This window comes from Drosophila montana, unplaced genomic scaffold (genome assembly GCF_035044405.1).
Source record: "Drosophila montana isolate Dmon_TW-CO22-7 unplaced genomic scaffold, ASM3504440v1 contig_3733_1, whole genome shotgun sequence".
Classification (NCBI taxonomy): Eukaryota; Metazoa; Arthropoda; class Insecta; order Diptera; family Drosophilidae; genus Drosophila; species Drosophila montana.
The window spans coordinates 2,492,506-2,509,624 of record NW_026998620.1 but is presented as its reverse complement, the minus strand read 5'-3'; the positions used below and the strand labels follow the sequence as shown (position 1 = coordinate 2,509,624).

The 17,119-nt window shown below is 39.1% G+C and overlaps 2 protein-coding genes across 5 annotated transcripts in view; one reads left to right on the top strand and one right to left on the bottom strand.

Moving 5' to 3' along the window:
• The window catches only part of LOC135435993 (uncharacterized protein C2orf42 homolog), a 44,931-nt gene extending 43,821 nt beyond the window's left edge, over positions 1–1,110 (top strand). Inside the window, exon 6 of the mRNA XM_064693346.1 lies at positions 1,088–1,110. The gene's annotated coding sequence lies outside the window, so the exon portion shown is untranslated. The remainder of the gene's footprint in view (positions 1–1,087) is intronic.
• The window catches only part of Ptp99A (Protein tyrosine phosphatase 99A), a 150,835-nt gene that overhangs the window by 40,849 nt on the left and 92,867 nt on the right, over positions 1–17,119 (bottom strand). The window contains exon 1 of one of the 4 annotated variants that reach the window (XM_064693341.1): positions 1,425–1,914. The exons of the other annotated variants lie outside the window; for them this stretch is intronic. Coding sequence (XP_064549411.1) covers positions 1,425–1,899 — 475 coding nt within the window. The 5' untranslated portion in view covers positions 1,900–1,914. Of the gene's footprint in view, positions 1–1,424; positions 1,915–17,119 lie in introns of those variants that run through there. 4 annotated transcript variants of the gene reach the window in all.

The window sequence follows — 17,119 nt, the reverse complement described above, 5'->3', positions numbered from 1 at the left end:
CTGCAAAAGTTTTCTGGTGCCATTGAACTCGGCTGTGCCCGGGGCCCGGCCAGCCATAATGGAAAAGTCGTGTACAGTAAACACTCATCGAATGCAATTTATAATTCTTTAATGAGTTATTGGGCAGCTGTCCAGGCGTAAAATCAACAACAACAACGACAAAAAAACAAAACCCAACTTGAGCAAAGTGCTTTGGGCTGTGGGCGTATTACAATAAATGGTTCTCAAGTCCTTTGAATCCCACAATTAAATTAAGTACGGGCTATTAATAACGTATTACAATAAGTTGATTACGAGCATTTGCTGAACTAAGCTAGCAGATTTTTAAGTTAAAAAAAAATCCAAGCTTGCAAATTTAAAGCTATATTTGAAAACTGGTACAAGAAATCAATTTCTCAATACTAAGCTCGTTATATTTAAAGGTAAACTTGAGAAAAAGCTATCACAGATAATACTTATATTCAAGCTTCAGTATTATAGTTATATGGGATTTTTTGAAATTATTAGACATTATTTTAACTTGGGATTAAATCTAGATTTTTATTTGTATTTTAAATATTTAGTTTTTTTACTAGAGCGCTGAGAAATATTCGAAATATCTAGTTTATTTTCTAGATATTAGGTTCTAGACATCGATAAAGTTTAAGTAAAGAGAAAGATGACATACATCAGTATATCCTAGATATAGAACGTCGTTTTTGAAATGTATGTTTAAAAAGGCTAAAGATAAATATCGCTATTGAAAGATTAACATGGAGAAATATAAAAATATATAAAAATAGGCATATCCCAGAGAAAAGACATAATTAATACAGGGATATTATCAAAAAAAAAATATCTTGAATGCTAATTGTCTTTAATATTTTCCAAAACACATTTTTGCCTAAATTTTTTAGCTTTCTAGCTTTCCATTATTAGAACAATACTATCTGTATATCGTATAGATACAGTTATAGATACATTGAGATTAATATACTGATAGAAATAAGCTCATATTTCATGCTAAATTTTTTAAGAAATAAAAATATATAAAAATAGGTATATCCCCATAAACATAATGAAAATATTTTTTTTGTTTTTCTTTCAGATTTCTACATATTCGATTCGTTGGTGAGTTTCTTTTAGCATTACACTCAGATTTTAATAGAACCTCTTTGAAGTAATGTATGAAGTCTTTCTTTGGACATAGCATCCATTGTGTGCAATCATTTTATTAGAAGAATTCTGTTGAATTTAATCAGGGAGCTAAATTTTGATATAGTTTGTGATCTCATTGTCACTGATGAACTACAACAAGCTACTGCGTCAACAGTTCCAATTGGCGCTCATCTGGGGTCAGTTTTCGCTCATGAGTCACAGAACAAGTACGAAAGTGGGAGAAAAAAATGCAGTGCGAATAATAATATATTTGCGTCTCTAATTACCATAACTATCATCGACGGCGGCATAGGGGGGCGTGGCATCGCCACTGAAACCAGTCGAGTCCATGGTGTCGCCGGCAACGGCAACGGCATGGGCAAAGGCCAAAGTTGTTGCCGGAATCGCCGGCGGCTGATCCTGCTGCTCAATGGATGTGGGCGCCGTCGCCTCTGGAGCTGCGGCTGCCGCTGCGGGTGCGGTGGGGGAGCTGTTGTGCGTGGCTAATTTGAATTCAGTCTCAAGTGTTTCCCAGCCGGAGCCGGCCGGCTCCTCCGCATTGACTAGATCCGGCAACTGGCGCTGCGTGGAGCTCTCCAGGGGCAGCTCTGTGCTGGCTGCGGCCGCAGTAAATGCCGCTGGCGCAGCTGTGCTGGGCAGCGCGGCAGCTGTGCCGCCGTGTTGCACGGCAATGCTGCTGAAGAGCAACAGTTGCAACAGTTGCAACAGTTGCAGCAGCGGCAACTGCAGTGGGCGTGGCATTGTGCTTGGACTCAGTTCCTCTCTCGCTCTCACTCGTTGACTTTCCGTTGATTTTTGTGCGTTTTTTTTTTCTTTCGATTTGCTTGCGTTTTGTGCGCTTTTGTACCACTGTGCGCTGCGTTTTATTACTTGTGCAGCTGTTTTTATTTTTTTTGTATTTTTTATTTGTTACAACATTTTATTATATATTTCGGTTCTAGCTAAAGTTTTTTTAGTTGCTTAAATGATTTCCATTTTTGCACTGTCACGTAAATTTTTAGAAATAAATAGATAAAAAATGTACTCAATTTTATTTTTGTTTGTTGTTGTTGCTTTGTTAATTCTGCGCTTGAAAACCTTTTTTGTTTTTTCAAAGATCCTAAAAAATAAAACAAAACTCGCCGCTGTCACTTTTTTGGATAATTTATTGCATTTTTTAATGCCGTTCGATTCTCGCATTGTTTTTGCGTTCTCTTTCGATCGCCCTTTGTTCTCTGCGGCGCTTTCTTTTGCCCTCTGCGGCGCAGAGTTCAACGCGGTTCAATCTTTAAAAACACGGGGGCGTGGCACTGCAGCTGCAGCGCCGCATAAAAATACAGTCGCCCCTCTCGCTTGCGCGTGTGTGACCATATAAATAAAAATTATAAGTAAAAAGCAAAAAAAAAAAAAACGAAAAACTTATGAAGAGCTTGCAATAAATTGACAAGCCCAGCGTTGACATGTGTGCAACAGCTGGCGGCACTCGCAGACTGCTTCATGCCACATGCCGCAGCACAAAAACTGCAAAAAAAAAAGCTCGCCGATTTGATGCCCACGTCGGCCATAGACGACACAAGAGTGCGCTTCAATGGAGCCTTAGAATTCGAGTGCTTGAATGTAGAAAAATTGTCTATGAAAATGACGACAATCTCAGTACGACACAGATCGGAAGAGCTGGGCAGGCTCAGACTAGATCCACACGCTAGCGTGGATAATGGGTGAAATCCTGTTCTGTTCGTTGTGACTTTCATTAAACTACAATCGATCGATAAGTTTTCAGTTATTTGCAAAGATCTGTCTAACATTACATTTGAGACTCGCTAAAGCGACTTTGTAAATCCACATACACGTGTGAAAAATGAACGGAACATAAGAATTATTTAAAATTGTTAAATTGACTAAAAAGATTGTCTATATGATTGGTAATCAAAATCAGCACGAATCCTAAGAACAGGCCATGAATAGAGGCTTACTTTTACAGTTTCACAGAACAACGTGAAAAATAGGTGAGAAGCTGTTCTTTGCCAATTACAATTTAAAATGCAATGATCTATTTCATATTGCATTTGAGACTTGCTACAGCAATTTTTTATATACAAGCAAACGCGTGAAAAAAATGTGAAATACTTGAAAAACTCTCAAGTTAAGCATATAGAATTGAAGTTCTATTGTTTATATGGTATAAAATGGATTTTCTTTAAGATTGGTAATTAAAGCTAGCCATAAACAGAGGTTTACAATTCCACAGAAATAAGTGGAATGGGTAAAAACACGTTTTTTGTTTATCAACCTATTTGTTTAATTTTTCAATCACGATCCATTTAAAATAGTAAATAATACTACAAATCCACCAACACGGGTGGAAAATAGGTGAGAACTGATATTTCATTCAGAAATTGCTTAAAAACTCTTTAGTCAAACTTTTAAACCCTCAAGTCATTTGCAGTTACCGAGCTGCTGACGCACAGAAATCAGCATTAGCTACTCATATGCCAGGAATCAGGTCAGAGTTGGTCAAAAGGTAAATGCTGTTACCTGCCTGCCCAGCTGCCAATCCAGCTGGCTAATTACCCACAACGACTAAGCAAATCCAACAGCTGTCAATCATGCACACGGACTGCAGCAACTAATATGCCCCAAACCTCGGCAAGTGACTGCAGCGCAGCCAACAACAGAGGGACTTTGGGCGTGGAGTAGCAGCAGGCGCAGCAGGGGGAAGGGAGGGGAGGGGAGGGGCGGCTGTACAAAGTGCAAATTACAGTGGGCCCGTGCTGATTCATTCAACGCTGCCCGGGCACGCCATGCGCTGGGGCTAAAGTGTTGCTCGTGACTGTTGAGCAGACGGGGCTAATTAGCAGCTCATCAAACTGCAGCCGCATGCAAAATGCGAAATGGAATAAAAGTAAAATAAAAGTCAAACAGAAATAAAGTAAGCCAACGAGCCGAGAAAGGTTACAGCTACCCATAAAAATAACAATAAAAACAATAATAAATAATAACAATAAAAACAATATTAGAGTAACAATATGTGACACATAAAAGGCAGACATACGCAACGGCAAATGTATGCAACTTGCAGGGTAGGGTATATCTATGGCCATAAAAACCGATATTGGAAAACGAGCGCTCAGAAAATTGGTCAATCAAGCGACAATTGTTGGGCCCGTTTATGGGCGACGATAACTAGGCGAAGCTTATAAAACAAGCAGAATGCTTTAGTCGCGGCTGCTCGACTGGCAGATACCCTGTGAACGTGTACCCACACACATTTGAATGCTCGATTCTTTCTGCTTTCCTTAGTTAGACGCTTTTGCACTCTTAAATAACTCCTGTGTTTATTGTGCGATCGGTTTAGAATTTTTGGAGAAGGCGTTTTAGAATGTGGCTATAATAAAAATCAAGGACGAGTATGGGAACATATATATTCAATTGAGCTGTATATTCAATATATTCAACTTATATATATAACAGCTGGTAGAAACTTTATAGAGAGCTTTGATCAAAAATCCGAATCTGTAAATCGATATTTATCGATTTTGAAGAAAAGAAGAATATCTAATAAAAAGAAGATAAACTAGTATGGGATATGTCGGGGTCGAGATCTCATAGTTATTCATAGAGACGTATGAGGAAGAGAAGAGAAGAGAAGAACAGAAGAACGGCACTTTATCGACCTATCAAGAATATTTCTTACTTAAGAGAGATGGAGATGCCGCCTGCTAAATAAACATACACAAGTGCGTATTATCCTAGCCACAACAGTTTCCCCATATGAACCGGGTATCGTATATATTTAATAACACGAAACAATAATAATATCCAAAAAATGTTTCGGGTCTGATAAACGGCGACTTTTCGGGTCCAATTTGCGCAATTTGATAAGCTGAGTTTTTTGGTATTTTTTTTGTGATTGCAAATGTAATTGAAAAATTGCCCACTGTTCGCTGTCAAGTGCAGAAAATAGCTGAAGAGACATATACATATATACATGTGTGCGTGTGTGTGTGAGTGTGACCCATAAATAGAAATCATGCACACACGCACACACACACACGCACACAGTCGAAATCGTGACGACTTTTTTATGGTCGTTGGCCGCTTGCCGAGATAAGCTCCATTATGCTTGTCATATGCATAAATAATAATAATAGGCGACCCATCTGTGTGTGTGTGCGTGTGTGTGTGTGTGTGATTGATAAAAAGTGAACCTATTATCGTTTTGGCAGGTAACAAATTTTATAGCTGCCCCATGCTGCAAACGGAAGTAGAAGCTATCCGAACCCTATATATACATATACATATATACATATACATAGTAGGTCAAATGGGCCTAAGCCGATTTGCCATTGTTTACAGAAATAACAAAAATAGCTTTATAGAACCGTTCTAGAAGCTGTCGGATATATGTATGTGGGCGGGGCGATGCTCGCTGTGAAAGTGTGTTAAAGTGTCTCAAGTGTCAATAGAAATCATCTAATTGGGCACTCAAGAGACTGGAAACGATATGACTGCAAATTGGGCTGATCTTATGGGTAAACAAGGTAACAATAGTTAGCTGCGAGTGCCGAACATGAAATACTCTAACAAATATAACATAAATAGAAATTTAAATAAGAAAGTTTTTTCTTTATAAAAACGCAGTTCTCAACAGTTGATTTATATGACAGCTCAATGATATAGTTAATCGATTCGACCCGTTTCAGTATATATGCTTTCTTCACCAAAGAGTAGTTTGTATACGAAATTTCACTAAGATACACTCAGAACTGACCGAGTTCACATAGTCGAGGCAGCTCTCTAGGCAGCTCTCTATAAGGTAGATGGCTCTAATGGGCGTGAGACTGTTTGATAGCCCACATATTACCGCACTTGAGCAGCCGCATTCCAAAAACCCAAATCAAATATACTTCCTATGCATACAGCACATGGGAATGTTTATTTATTTTTGTCTCTCTCTCTCTCTCTCGCCCCCTAAGTTAGCGGTTTTTATGAATGGCCCACATTGTGGTGGCTCTGGTTGTACAATAAATATGAGTTTGTGTATCAGAAAATTGTTTGTTATTGTTGTTTTTAGCGACTCGTTGAATGTTGTTAATTTGTTGGGAAAATAAACGTAGAATTTCCGAATTGTGAGTGGCAGTTCCATGGCTAAGGTCAGTGCACTGGGGATATGCATATGTATGTATGTATGTATGTATGGGGATAGATGCGCATGCACGGCAAAAAGGATGCAGGATATGCGAAAAATCAATAGAGCCGGGCTGGCACGTGGTTTCCAGAGTACCCGAAATGCGTAGACCCTTGTTTTTCTTAATTTTGTTTAAGTTGTTGTTGCCAAAATGGCAATTCGCAGTGCGGCGAGAAGGGGCGAACACGGCAGATTGTCAACTGTAAATTGTGTCAACTAACTGTGCTTCGCTATGATATAAATATATTGGGCTATTTGTGTTTTTTCTTTGCCAGTCATTCGCGTTCTTTTGCTAAATATGTTAAACTTTGGCGTTGTTATAGGCGAGGCGAGAGGGAGACAACAAAACCCAAGCTGGGCTTGTAGCAAGCATGCGGCGCGGCAGAATGTCAACAAAACGTAACGAGCGCTCGCTCTCTCCTTCTCTCTTGCTCTCATTCGCTCTGCTGCTGCTCACTATTACATGCTGCGCTCTCAATTCGCTCTCTCACGACTCGTTTTGAGCAAATTTGCCTGGCCTTTGGGCTGCGTTCTGTTTTTTTTTTTATTGATTTCTTGAAAGGTACACAAAATGCGAATAACAACAACAAGAACAACAACAACAGCGCAGCGAACAAAGGCAACAACAACAAGATTAATGGGCGCACTATTGTACACTATATACATATGATATATATGTATTGAAATATATATTCATATTGTTCTTTTCGCTTATTTATATTTGAGTTAATTCACACACTTTTATTGTCATATCTGTTTATTGAAGTTTTTTACTTTTGAAATTTGGCACATATTTTGATGCACAATCATAAATATAGTATTTGTATCTTCATTGTTTTTTTGCTGCAGGCCTTTGGAATTCATAAAAATCCATAGTTTGCCGCATATATATATAAATACACATCGGATTAATCGGTTTGTAATTTGATTCAGTTCTTAATTTGCTTTATATATTCTTTGGTACCCAAATTGTTCGCTGTTTGGCCGAAAAAAAGGCGGCTGCTGCGCAGAGAATTTTTCCAGGCGTACGCACTTCACACGAAATTTTCACACTGTTTTCGCGTATTTTTGCAGTTATTTATTTGTTTAGTTATTTAATTTATGATCTGTCAGCAAATGAGTTTGCTTTGTGCGCATTTCATTGACAATTTTATTGAATTTTTTAAAAATTATTTGCCTGCTTTTTGCTTGGGCCACAATCAGAAAAACTGAAGCGCAACGAGACGGCGGCCACAGCGACGGCGACTATGATGACAGAGACAGACAAAACACACACACACGGCGACTGTTTCAACTGTCAGATACATTCGCCGCCGTTGGCTTGCTTGAATTCGCCGCGGTGCGGCATATGCGGCAGCTGCTGCTGCTGCTGCTGTGAGAGAGCGAGAGCCAGAGCAAGCGCGCGTACACGTGTGTGTGTGTGTGTGTGTGTGCGTGCGAGCGAACAACTCGCCAACTAAACAAAATGCGAGTGCAAACGGGAAATTCTATCGTTGGGGAATTTTATTTTGAGCGCGCATTTGAATTCTGGGATATTTGCTGCTAGTTGATATCGATAGCTCTAAATAATAATTAAGTAGTTTTATTGTTGCTCCATGGCAACAATTAATGTTGCTTTAATAGTTATTAGCTACACATTGATAAATAATGCATTTGCGATAAGCAATGTGCGTAATTAGTTTGTACAGACTCATAAATCGAAGCGACGTGAGTTTAATTAAAATACTATAACAATAGATATGAGGCATATGAGACCATGAAGTACTCTGTATGTGGCTCATATAGAATTTAACGTGAAAAATAAATTGCGAATAATATTAAAGTAGGTTCTTAAGGGCCTAAGAATATGTCTTATATAAATTGTTTTAAATGCGTTCTCCTATTTATATTCAGCTTTAAGTGTTTAAAAGTCGCTTTACATTATTTTTGGCAAACTCAGCTTGTTTCTATGGAACAGAACAAGTAAAGGGCTGCCTAACAGACTGCTTATTGCCCATAAACTACAATTCCATTTGTGGGTGTGTGTGTGTGTGTGGGTGTGTGTGAGTGTGTGATGGTACCTGCCACAATGCTTGGCCATTTGGTAAGCCCCAGCACAAAAGATACATCATTAGGCATTATGTTAAAATTACCTGCCTATGCATAAAACCACTTGAAAACTCATTACAAAAGCGCCACAGCAACGCTTACATAACATACACACACACACACACACATACACAGCAATACATTTGGTTGGGTGTGGGCAAAGGGTGGCTCAGACTGTTAAAACAGTTTGCACCATTGGCCACAAAAGTAGGCGCTGCGAAAGTTGCCACAAGGGCGTTAAAGCACTTAGATTTATGTCGCCCGATACACATGCCCGATACACACACACACACACACACACACACACGCACTCACACGCGCAGACAGAGACGCACACATAGTCACGACTTTGGCTCGTTTTATGCATTTAATAAAAACTTTCACTTCAGCTTTTCGCATTTTCCCAGCATTTTCCCAGCATTTTCCCTCTCGCCTGGCGCTGCATGGAAAAACTTTTCACTGCGCCTGCATTGAAGCCAAGTACTTAAAAAGCAATTTCCATGCGGGCCGCAGCATATAAAAGAAAGGGCTGCCGCCACGCCCAAATATTAATGAAATGATTTGAGTGGAGTTATGCTTATGCTCGATTCTACTTAATTTTTTATTCCAGATTTCACTTCTACAGGGCATCATCGGGTTGTTACGAAGTGTGCCAGAAATCTCCGTGTCCATAAAGTATATATATTCTTGATCAGCTTGGATCATGGATATAGTTAGCCAGTTGCATGAAGGTTAGTTTATTTTTTGTTTTTTTTTATTTTATTTTTATTTAGTCATATGAATCATATATGATCAACATCGATTAACTATATCATATCAATATATCAATATATCATATCATATCATATCAAAGAATCGGTCGAAAAATATGTTTTTGTTTTGAATATTTTTTTGTTTTTTTAATATATTTTAATCAAACTTGGCATTTGGCATTTATTGGGCTCACTATGCTCTTTGCTTATATGCAGAGTCTTGTCAGCATCGGACCACTATAACATATGGCTTCAATAGGAACGATCGGTTGAAGAGTAGGTTCTTGTTTTTTAAGATATATTGAGCGAGCTTGGATTGATTTATAAGAGTTGATTTATTAGATTAATTAGAAATCTTATCAGTATCGGAGCACTATAACATATGGCTGCCATAGGAACGATCAGTCATAAGTCAAGTTCTTTAAGGCAAAACTTTTTTGGTTATTCAGATATCTTAACCAAACTTAGCATATACGTGTTCTAAGCATGCCTCTTATATCATCTAGATCTACAGGAAGAATCGGAGAGGTTATGTATGAAAACCTTTTTTGGTTTTCCAGATATCTTAACCAAACTTTAGCATATACAAGTTTTATATAATATACATATATAATATTATTAACATCGGCCTACTTTACCACCTAGCTCTACAGTAAGAATCGAAGGAACATGATATGATATCTGATATGATAACCAAACTCAGCATATACGAGGTCGACCATGCCCTTTATATATAAGCATAATCTAAGCCACATTGGACGAATATATCAAATAGCTGCCATAGAATCGGTCAGCCGCAAATCAAATTCCATTATGTTTTATTTGTAAAGAAAAATATCTTTCCGCATATTTTCAGATCCTTAAGCAATATGTCTAAAAGGGCATCTAATTTTCGGCGTAAGCAAAAAAATGTTTTTTCTTTTATTTCTCAAATATTTTTGTGGCTTATTAAAAAGTTGTAAGATGTTTTTTTTTCAAGGTGTTGCGGCCGTTGCTAGTAGCCTATTGCCTGTGTGTGTGTGTGTGTGTGTGTGTTTGTGTGTTTGTATTTGTGTGAGTTTGTGGTGCATGTATGAAAAAATCATAAAACCCATCAAAATAATGTTAATTCATTAAGTGGCCGTAACTTGCGCGGGCGCCCAAGTGTAGGCTATAAAAATTTTACGCACAAAAGGCAACCGCAACGGCAGCTGGTCGGCGAGGGGGAGGGGGTAGGCAGCTGTACAGGAGGGCGCGCGGCAGAGGCGCAACATCATCGAAAGGATCTTAAGGAGCCGTTAAGCTGGCAGTTGGCAGAACTGTTGGCGCCTTGGGTTAACTTTGGCTGTGCCGAGAAAATGAATGATTTTTATTTAGATTTTATGGTTTCCTCTTGTTGTTTGTGGGTAGCGTGAGCTGGCTAGGGGAGGAGTGGGGGGGGGGGGGGCTGTTGGTAATTAGAGACAGGTTTATGCCCCGGCAGCCAGGTGTATATCATGCCACAGCAGCAGCAGCAGCAGCAACAACGGCTAACAATAAACTTGAAAATTATGTGAATGAGTTTCTTAACTTATTTTCGACTGAGGCAAAGGCTGGCCACAAAAAAACCCAAATATGTATAAAAAATATAAAGTTGCCCCAGTCGGTTTAGGCTCTCAAGATTTATATCTGGCACATGGCAGGCAGGTGATGGGGGCGGGGCGGAGGGGGGGGCGGGCGTGGTGGGGGTTGCAGCTGGGAGGCAGCCAAACGAGTAAAGCAAACAAAAAGCGAAACGAAACCAAAAGAACGAAACGAAACAAACAAGCAAAGTTAAATGAACAACTTTTGTGCATTATTTATCTGCAAAGTGAAAACATGAGCACTAACAACAAATGCGATCGAATGGGCTCAAGAGCAACGACTACGCGATGCCCTTTATTTTAAGCGGCCTTTTGGCCTTAAGCTTAACTTTGAGTCCTTCTGCAGTTTTGTGTGAGCGCAAATGAGCAGAGCTTTATGGAGCTTGCCTTGTGCTTTTTTGAGAGGCTTTAAAGGAAGAGAGAGAGAGGGAGAGATAGGTATCAAAGAAAGAGAGAGAGGGAGAGAGATAGTGAGAGAGCTTAAAGCTTGTCTTAAAGTTTTGCGCTCACAAGAGCGGGCAGAGCGTCAAATGCTCGTAAAAGCGCAAAAGTCCAAGTTTTAGGTAACTTAATTTGGGCTTTTTATAAAGCAATAATAAAGAGAACGCGTTAAGCTTTAAAGCATCGCTTAAATGATAAAGATAAAACTGCTTTAAGTAAAGTGGAAAGCAAAGAGAGAGAACAAAATCTTTAAGTTTGGCATTGTTCTTTCAAAAGCAGGCTTGCTGAGAGCTTTTGGCTGATCTTCAAGTGTAGCTTCTTCTTGGAAAATTCGGTAGCAGCGCGGCACCCAGACAAAAGCTGGCAAAGATGAAACAGAAAATAGTATATCTAGTGATTTTCCAGAGCTTTAAGCTAGATACGAAGAAGCTTTAAGCTTGTCTTAAACTCGCATTTCAGCCAAGGGCTTGCAATAGGCTTAAAGAGAAGAGAGCTTTTGGCTTGGTTTAAAGTTATTAAAAAGTTGGAAGTGTGACAGTGTGACGAAATTAAACTTTTGCTCTCTGGCAAAATTTAAGAATTTAAGTTTTAATTATGCGAAAGCTTCAATTATGACTGAAAGCTTAAAGCAAATGAAGGATTGAAATAATTTGCAGGCTCGAATCAGCTTGGATATGGCGAAATCCTGGACAAAGTTCATACTGGCTGTTTCTTTATAAAAGGTAGATTCAGAGCTTTTTAAAACAATCGAATTTAGTTAACAGTATTAATTTAATTAGTTCTTACTTAATTAAACGAAAATATTGACTACGATTTCAAGGATAGAGTTTATTTTGTGCCTTAATTTCGCCCCAGTTGCAACAGCAGGAATATACCCTATCTAAGGCTAACTGCGTGCAGGGTATGCGAAATCATAACCGCAACACTGCGGCATAATGGCGGCCCAGACGTTGCCAAACAGGCTGCCAGAAGCAGATGAAACCGCGCTGCCTGCCACTTGGCCTGCCCCAACGACTCTCTGACTGATTATGAGCTGTTGTGTGTGTAGGTGTGTGCGTGTGTGTGTGTATGTGTGTGTGTGTGTGTGGTAGCCACTCATTTAATATTTTATGACTTATCTCTTTTCTATTAAGATATTTTAATGCACAAGCGAGAAATGTTGAAGAGCCAACCAGAGGACGAAGCTCAGCCTTCAGCGCCCATAAAATCTAATAAACATAAGTCAGTGCCTGTCATGCATGTGCGTGTGTGTGTGTGTGTGTGTTGTATATTGCTGTGGTTAGGGTATTTTATTAGGGCGGGGCTCCATCGGGTCTCAACATGCTCAGCGTTTCAGGCTTTTATTGATACGCTGCTCAAAATTTACAACCTCTGAAGAAAATTTACAAAGCAGGCAGTCGAGGGGGACGGGGGAGGCGAGGCGAGAGGAGGGAGGGGGGCCCCGCAGGCTGCGATTTTTAATATGCATTAAAATTAATAAGAACACGTGTCCTCGCAACTGGCTGCTGTCGTCTTCATAATTCCATTTTATCGCGCACAAATTTTTATAGCAGCGCCGCAAGCGTCGATTCTTTTAAATAATGCCAGCTCCTCGTTCTGCGTCGTCCTGCGTAGTCCTGCGTAGTCCTGCTGCCTTGGCAAATAATGTGCCAGAATTGTCGTTGATTTTCGGCGTCATTTTCTTGGGTTGTTAATTTTATGCTCATGAGATAAGAAAAAATTGTGACAAAAACTCTCGAAAATTTCTGTGCAAAAGTGCTCGAAGGTACAGCTTGCCTGTCAAATCGTAAACAACAAAAATTGGATTGTTTCATTTTGGAGCTCCTCCTCCTTTTTTCGAGCTTTTTCTAATCAGCCCAAATATATAAGATACATATGCTATACGTAGGCTTATCGAACGTGGAGATTATCAACAGTTTGTCGAGTTGGAAACTCAGTTGAATGGGATGTAAAAGTTTTTGAGTAGGATTTTTTGCTCAATGAGTCCCAAAAGGTCCCAAGTTGGTGCAGCAGGACCTCAACAAGACCCTTTATGCTCCAATAGAACCCAACAGAGCCCAAATGGACTCAATTTCGCAAAATACCTTTTATTGCTTCAGATAGAAAAACGATTTTACTGCAGGTAACGACTATTTATTGCCTATGTATTGCCTTCTATCCCCCTTTTATTTTCCAGGCTTTGTTTTACTATATTTATATGTTTTAAAAAACTCTCCCATTCGTCTTCTTTCTATCCCTGGCAGACTTTCCCCATACTTCTTTACCTCTTATTTAATGAATAATCTTTCGCCTGATACACAGAAAATAATATAATCATTTTTTTTTTATTGTGAACAAGATTAAAGAACATTTTCTGTTATAATTTTCGAGCTGAATTAAGGTGAAATATTATAATTGTTATATTGAAGAACAAGATTAGAGAACATTACTAAATATTATAGCTGTTATATTAAAGAACGCGGATCGGAAAATGAATTTCTGTCTAGTATTTGGAAGTAATATAGTCTGCTTAATTAAAAGTTTAGGTTCATAGCAAGAAACTACAATAATAATATAATATAATATTATTTGTGTTTATCTCGGATAATGTATAATATGCATTATAGACTAAAATTTGTAGGCTCAAAATCAGAACGTAAAATGATATTAAGATATTATTGGCTTTGTTGCTAGGAAAACTTATAGGTGAAACAATGCATATCGCCAAAGTATCTTCCAATTGTCTACTTAGGTGACATCAAGGTAGAAAGTGATGGCACTTCCTGAAAAAACTTAAATATCTAGGAGAAAACGCAATCTGTACAATTGTTTTAAATTATTATATTGTCTGCGTTTTAACATCTTCCAGTTGCGTCTTTCTTCTGCCCAATAGGTTTTCCCTTTTGCAACTCAATTTGACCGGCATAACCCCCGAGGTAAAGTAATGGCCAGAAAGGGCTCAATTATCCGATTGAGATGCATGGGAGACAGCAGCAGCAAGACGTCAACATATGATTTGAAGTTCACGGCAAACATGTGTGTTTAAGTCCCGTTTAGTACCTGATCCAAATGGGACTCAATATTATTGCATTTGGTGGCCAAGCCTTGAGGCCAGCCCCTCGGCTAGGGCCTTGTTTGTCCAGCTGAGCTTTTGGACGCCTTTGACGAGCTAATAACCAAAGCTGGCTTTGACCTGCCGCTGCTTAATTGAAACTCACAAATGTTGTGTACTTTGCCAGCTGCCAGTTGCCAGTTGCCAAGGGCCACAGCTGGATGAGTCGATAAATTTGCGGCAGTTGCATATTATTGGAAGTATCTAAGACTCCGGTAATCTAGAGCGGGGTCTTTGATTTCTTTTTTTTTTGTTTTCAATATATGCCAATTCTTAACTGTGTTCAAATTTCATTAACTCTTGTGAAGTCTATAGAAAGTCTTCTCTAGGATCTGGAGAAGTTTTGCACGTAGGTCCTTCTAGTCCTCGCGCAGTACGAGTTTGTTCTTCATAATCGATATCGTTATCGATATCTTACCCCGCTTTCACGCAATCGATAACAATCGATATCGAAATCCTGCGTTTTAAACAAAGAGCTTTTAACTAATTGTCTAGAGCCACAAAATTTAACATGTAGCTCTGGATAGTAAATACAGATCAAGTATCTTTCATTTTCTAGCTACTTGGCTCCTCACTCCTGGTAGAAGAAGGTACAGTGAACCCCCAGCCTGGCGATACCGACTAGATCAATCTTGTTTTGTTTTAATAAACAACTTATTGAAACCTTAGAAGCATGGTTTTAATTATTTTCCCAATTCGATGTACGCATTTCTATTATAAAATTGTTTGATAGCCAGAATTTTTTATCATAAAGTTTGCTTTGCAGAAAGGCTTTCAAAATAAGATTTCTTTGAAAAAGAACTTTTTTGCTTAAAGTAAACTCTTACAAGTATTATTTACTATTATGAAGCCTTATTTATGTCAAAGAGATATTTTTCTCAATATTTAAATTTGTGTATTAAATAGTTTTTGAAAATAAAACAGCTGCAGCTTTTTAACATGATTTTGTTCGGGATCAGTTTTATTGCCTAACTTAACTAGTTCCCAGCTTTTAAGTAGGTTGCAAACCGTTTTTGAATAGGTTTCTCCAAATTTGATTTTAAACGGAAACTTAAACTGGATTGAATTAAGAAAATTCAAACCTAAGCCTGAACCAAACCATTTTTATTCTATTATTATTCTATTATTTAACTTTATTTGATCGTACTTCGCCTTTGAAATCGAGTCATTATTTCGAACCGTTTTTGTCAGCTTTTCGTTGCCCTGATTTTAATTAATGCATCTGCAAGGATATTGCATTTTCGAAACACCGAAGATGGCTGAACTTTCCTGTTGCGCTTTGTAAACGCGGCTATAATAAAATTTTCGCCTTTCTGTTAAACCCCATGGCGAAATTTGCGGTCCGTTGATCAAAAACAAAATTAGTTGCATTACATCAACAGCAGCGGCAGAGGCAGCAGCAGCGGAGGCAGCAGCAGCAGAGGCAGCAACAATGGCCGGCAACAGCATCTGCAATAATAGCACCGTCAGCGGAAATCCTTTCACCCAGCTAACCGCCACCTGCCCACTCCCCCCACCCCCTCCCCGCCGCTGCCCGCTGACCCTGCTTAAAGCGAGTGGTAACTCTGAACAAACATTACTCAAACGCACACAAAAAGTGGCCACGAGTCACAGGTGGGCGTAATATACAATTGCCACGCCTCACACACACACACACACACACACACAAACTATATGCCCTGCATATATAGGGTCGTGATATTTACACCCTGAACGCTGCTGTTTAACCAGCGAACAATAAAACGAAATTGAATTTTGCGCTTTTAACGGCAAAAAACACACACACACACACACAAAGGCTATAAACAAGGGGTTGCGGGGTGTAATGTGAGAGAGGGGGAGGAGTGTGTCGTGCATAATGGCTAGTTGGCAGGTGTGTGTGTGTGTGTGTGACGTGTAATGCAGTTTTTAGCTGGCTGCTGCTGCCAGCCTTATTGCCACTCGCCAGCAACAACAACAACAACAACAACAACAACAGCAACAACGTTGTCTACAACAACATTAAGCCAATTATATGCTGCACTTTTGACATTAAATTCGATTCAATTTATTTGCGCGCCCTTTCGGCCAGCAGCAGCAGCAGCCGCAGCAGCAGCAGCAGTTGCAGCTTGTTGTTGCATGTTGCTGTTGCAGCTTGTTGTTGTTGTTGTTGCTGCTGTTGCTGGTTGCTGTTGGTTGGCAGCCAGGTTATTGTTTTTGACGAGGAATTTAATTTCATGCTCACAGCAACAAACAGCCACACACACACATCTCCCTCTCTTCCAGCCAGGCAACACAAAGCAGAGGAAATTATGCGTTAAGTGCAACCAAAATGAGTAAAAGTAAATATATATATATATATATACTTATATTTCAAGTAATATGAATTTGTAGCTTTAAGGAAAAATTGCATCAGCTGTGATTGTCAAAGCGCACTTTGCCAAGTTTATGAAATAGAAAATCAAGCAAACGCAGGTGAGAGAGATAGATAAAATTCAATTTGTCAGCCGGCTTCAATTTCAGTTGCTTTGAGCCAATTACGCATGGCCGAAACAATTGGGAAATTAATTTTCTATTTTTGGTAAATGCATCGATTGTCCTTTGAGTGCCTAATTAAAGCATACTATTTCTATTGCCGTGCCTTAAGAATCGAAACCTTGCATGTTGAGAGGTCATTTAAATTTAAACTGTGAAATTTCCATTTAAAGATATTGTATTTAGTTTAGTCTAAGCGAGAATTTAACAACAATTACAATTCCGGCTGAGGGAAATTGACTAGAAGTAGTTGGCCTATAGACAAGGCGACAGACATACGAATTGTTAATCCAACAAGGACTAAGAG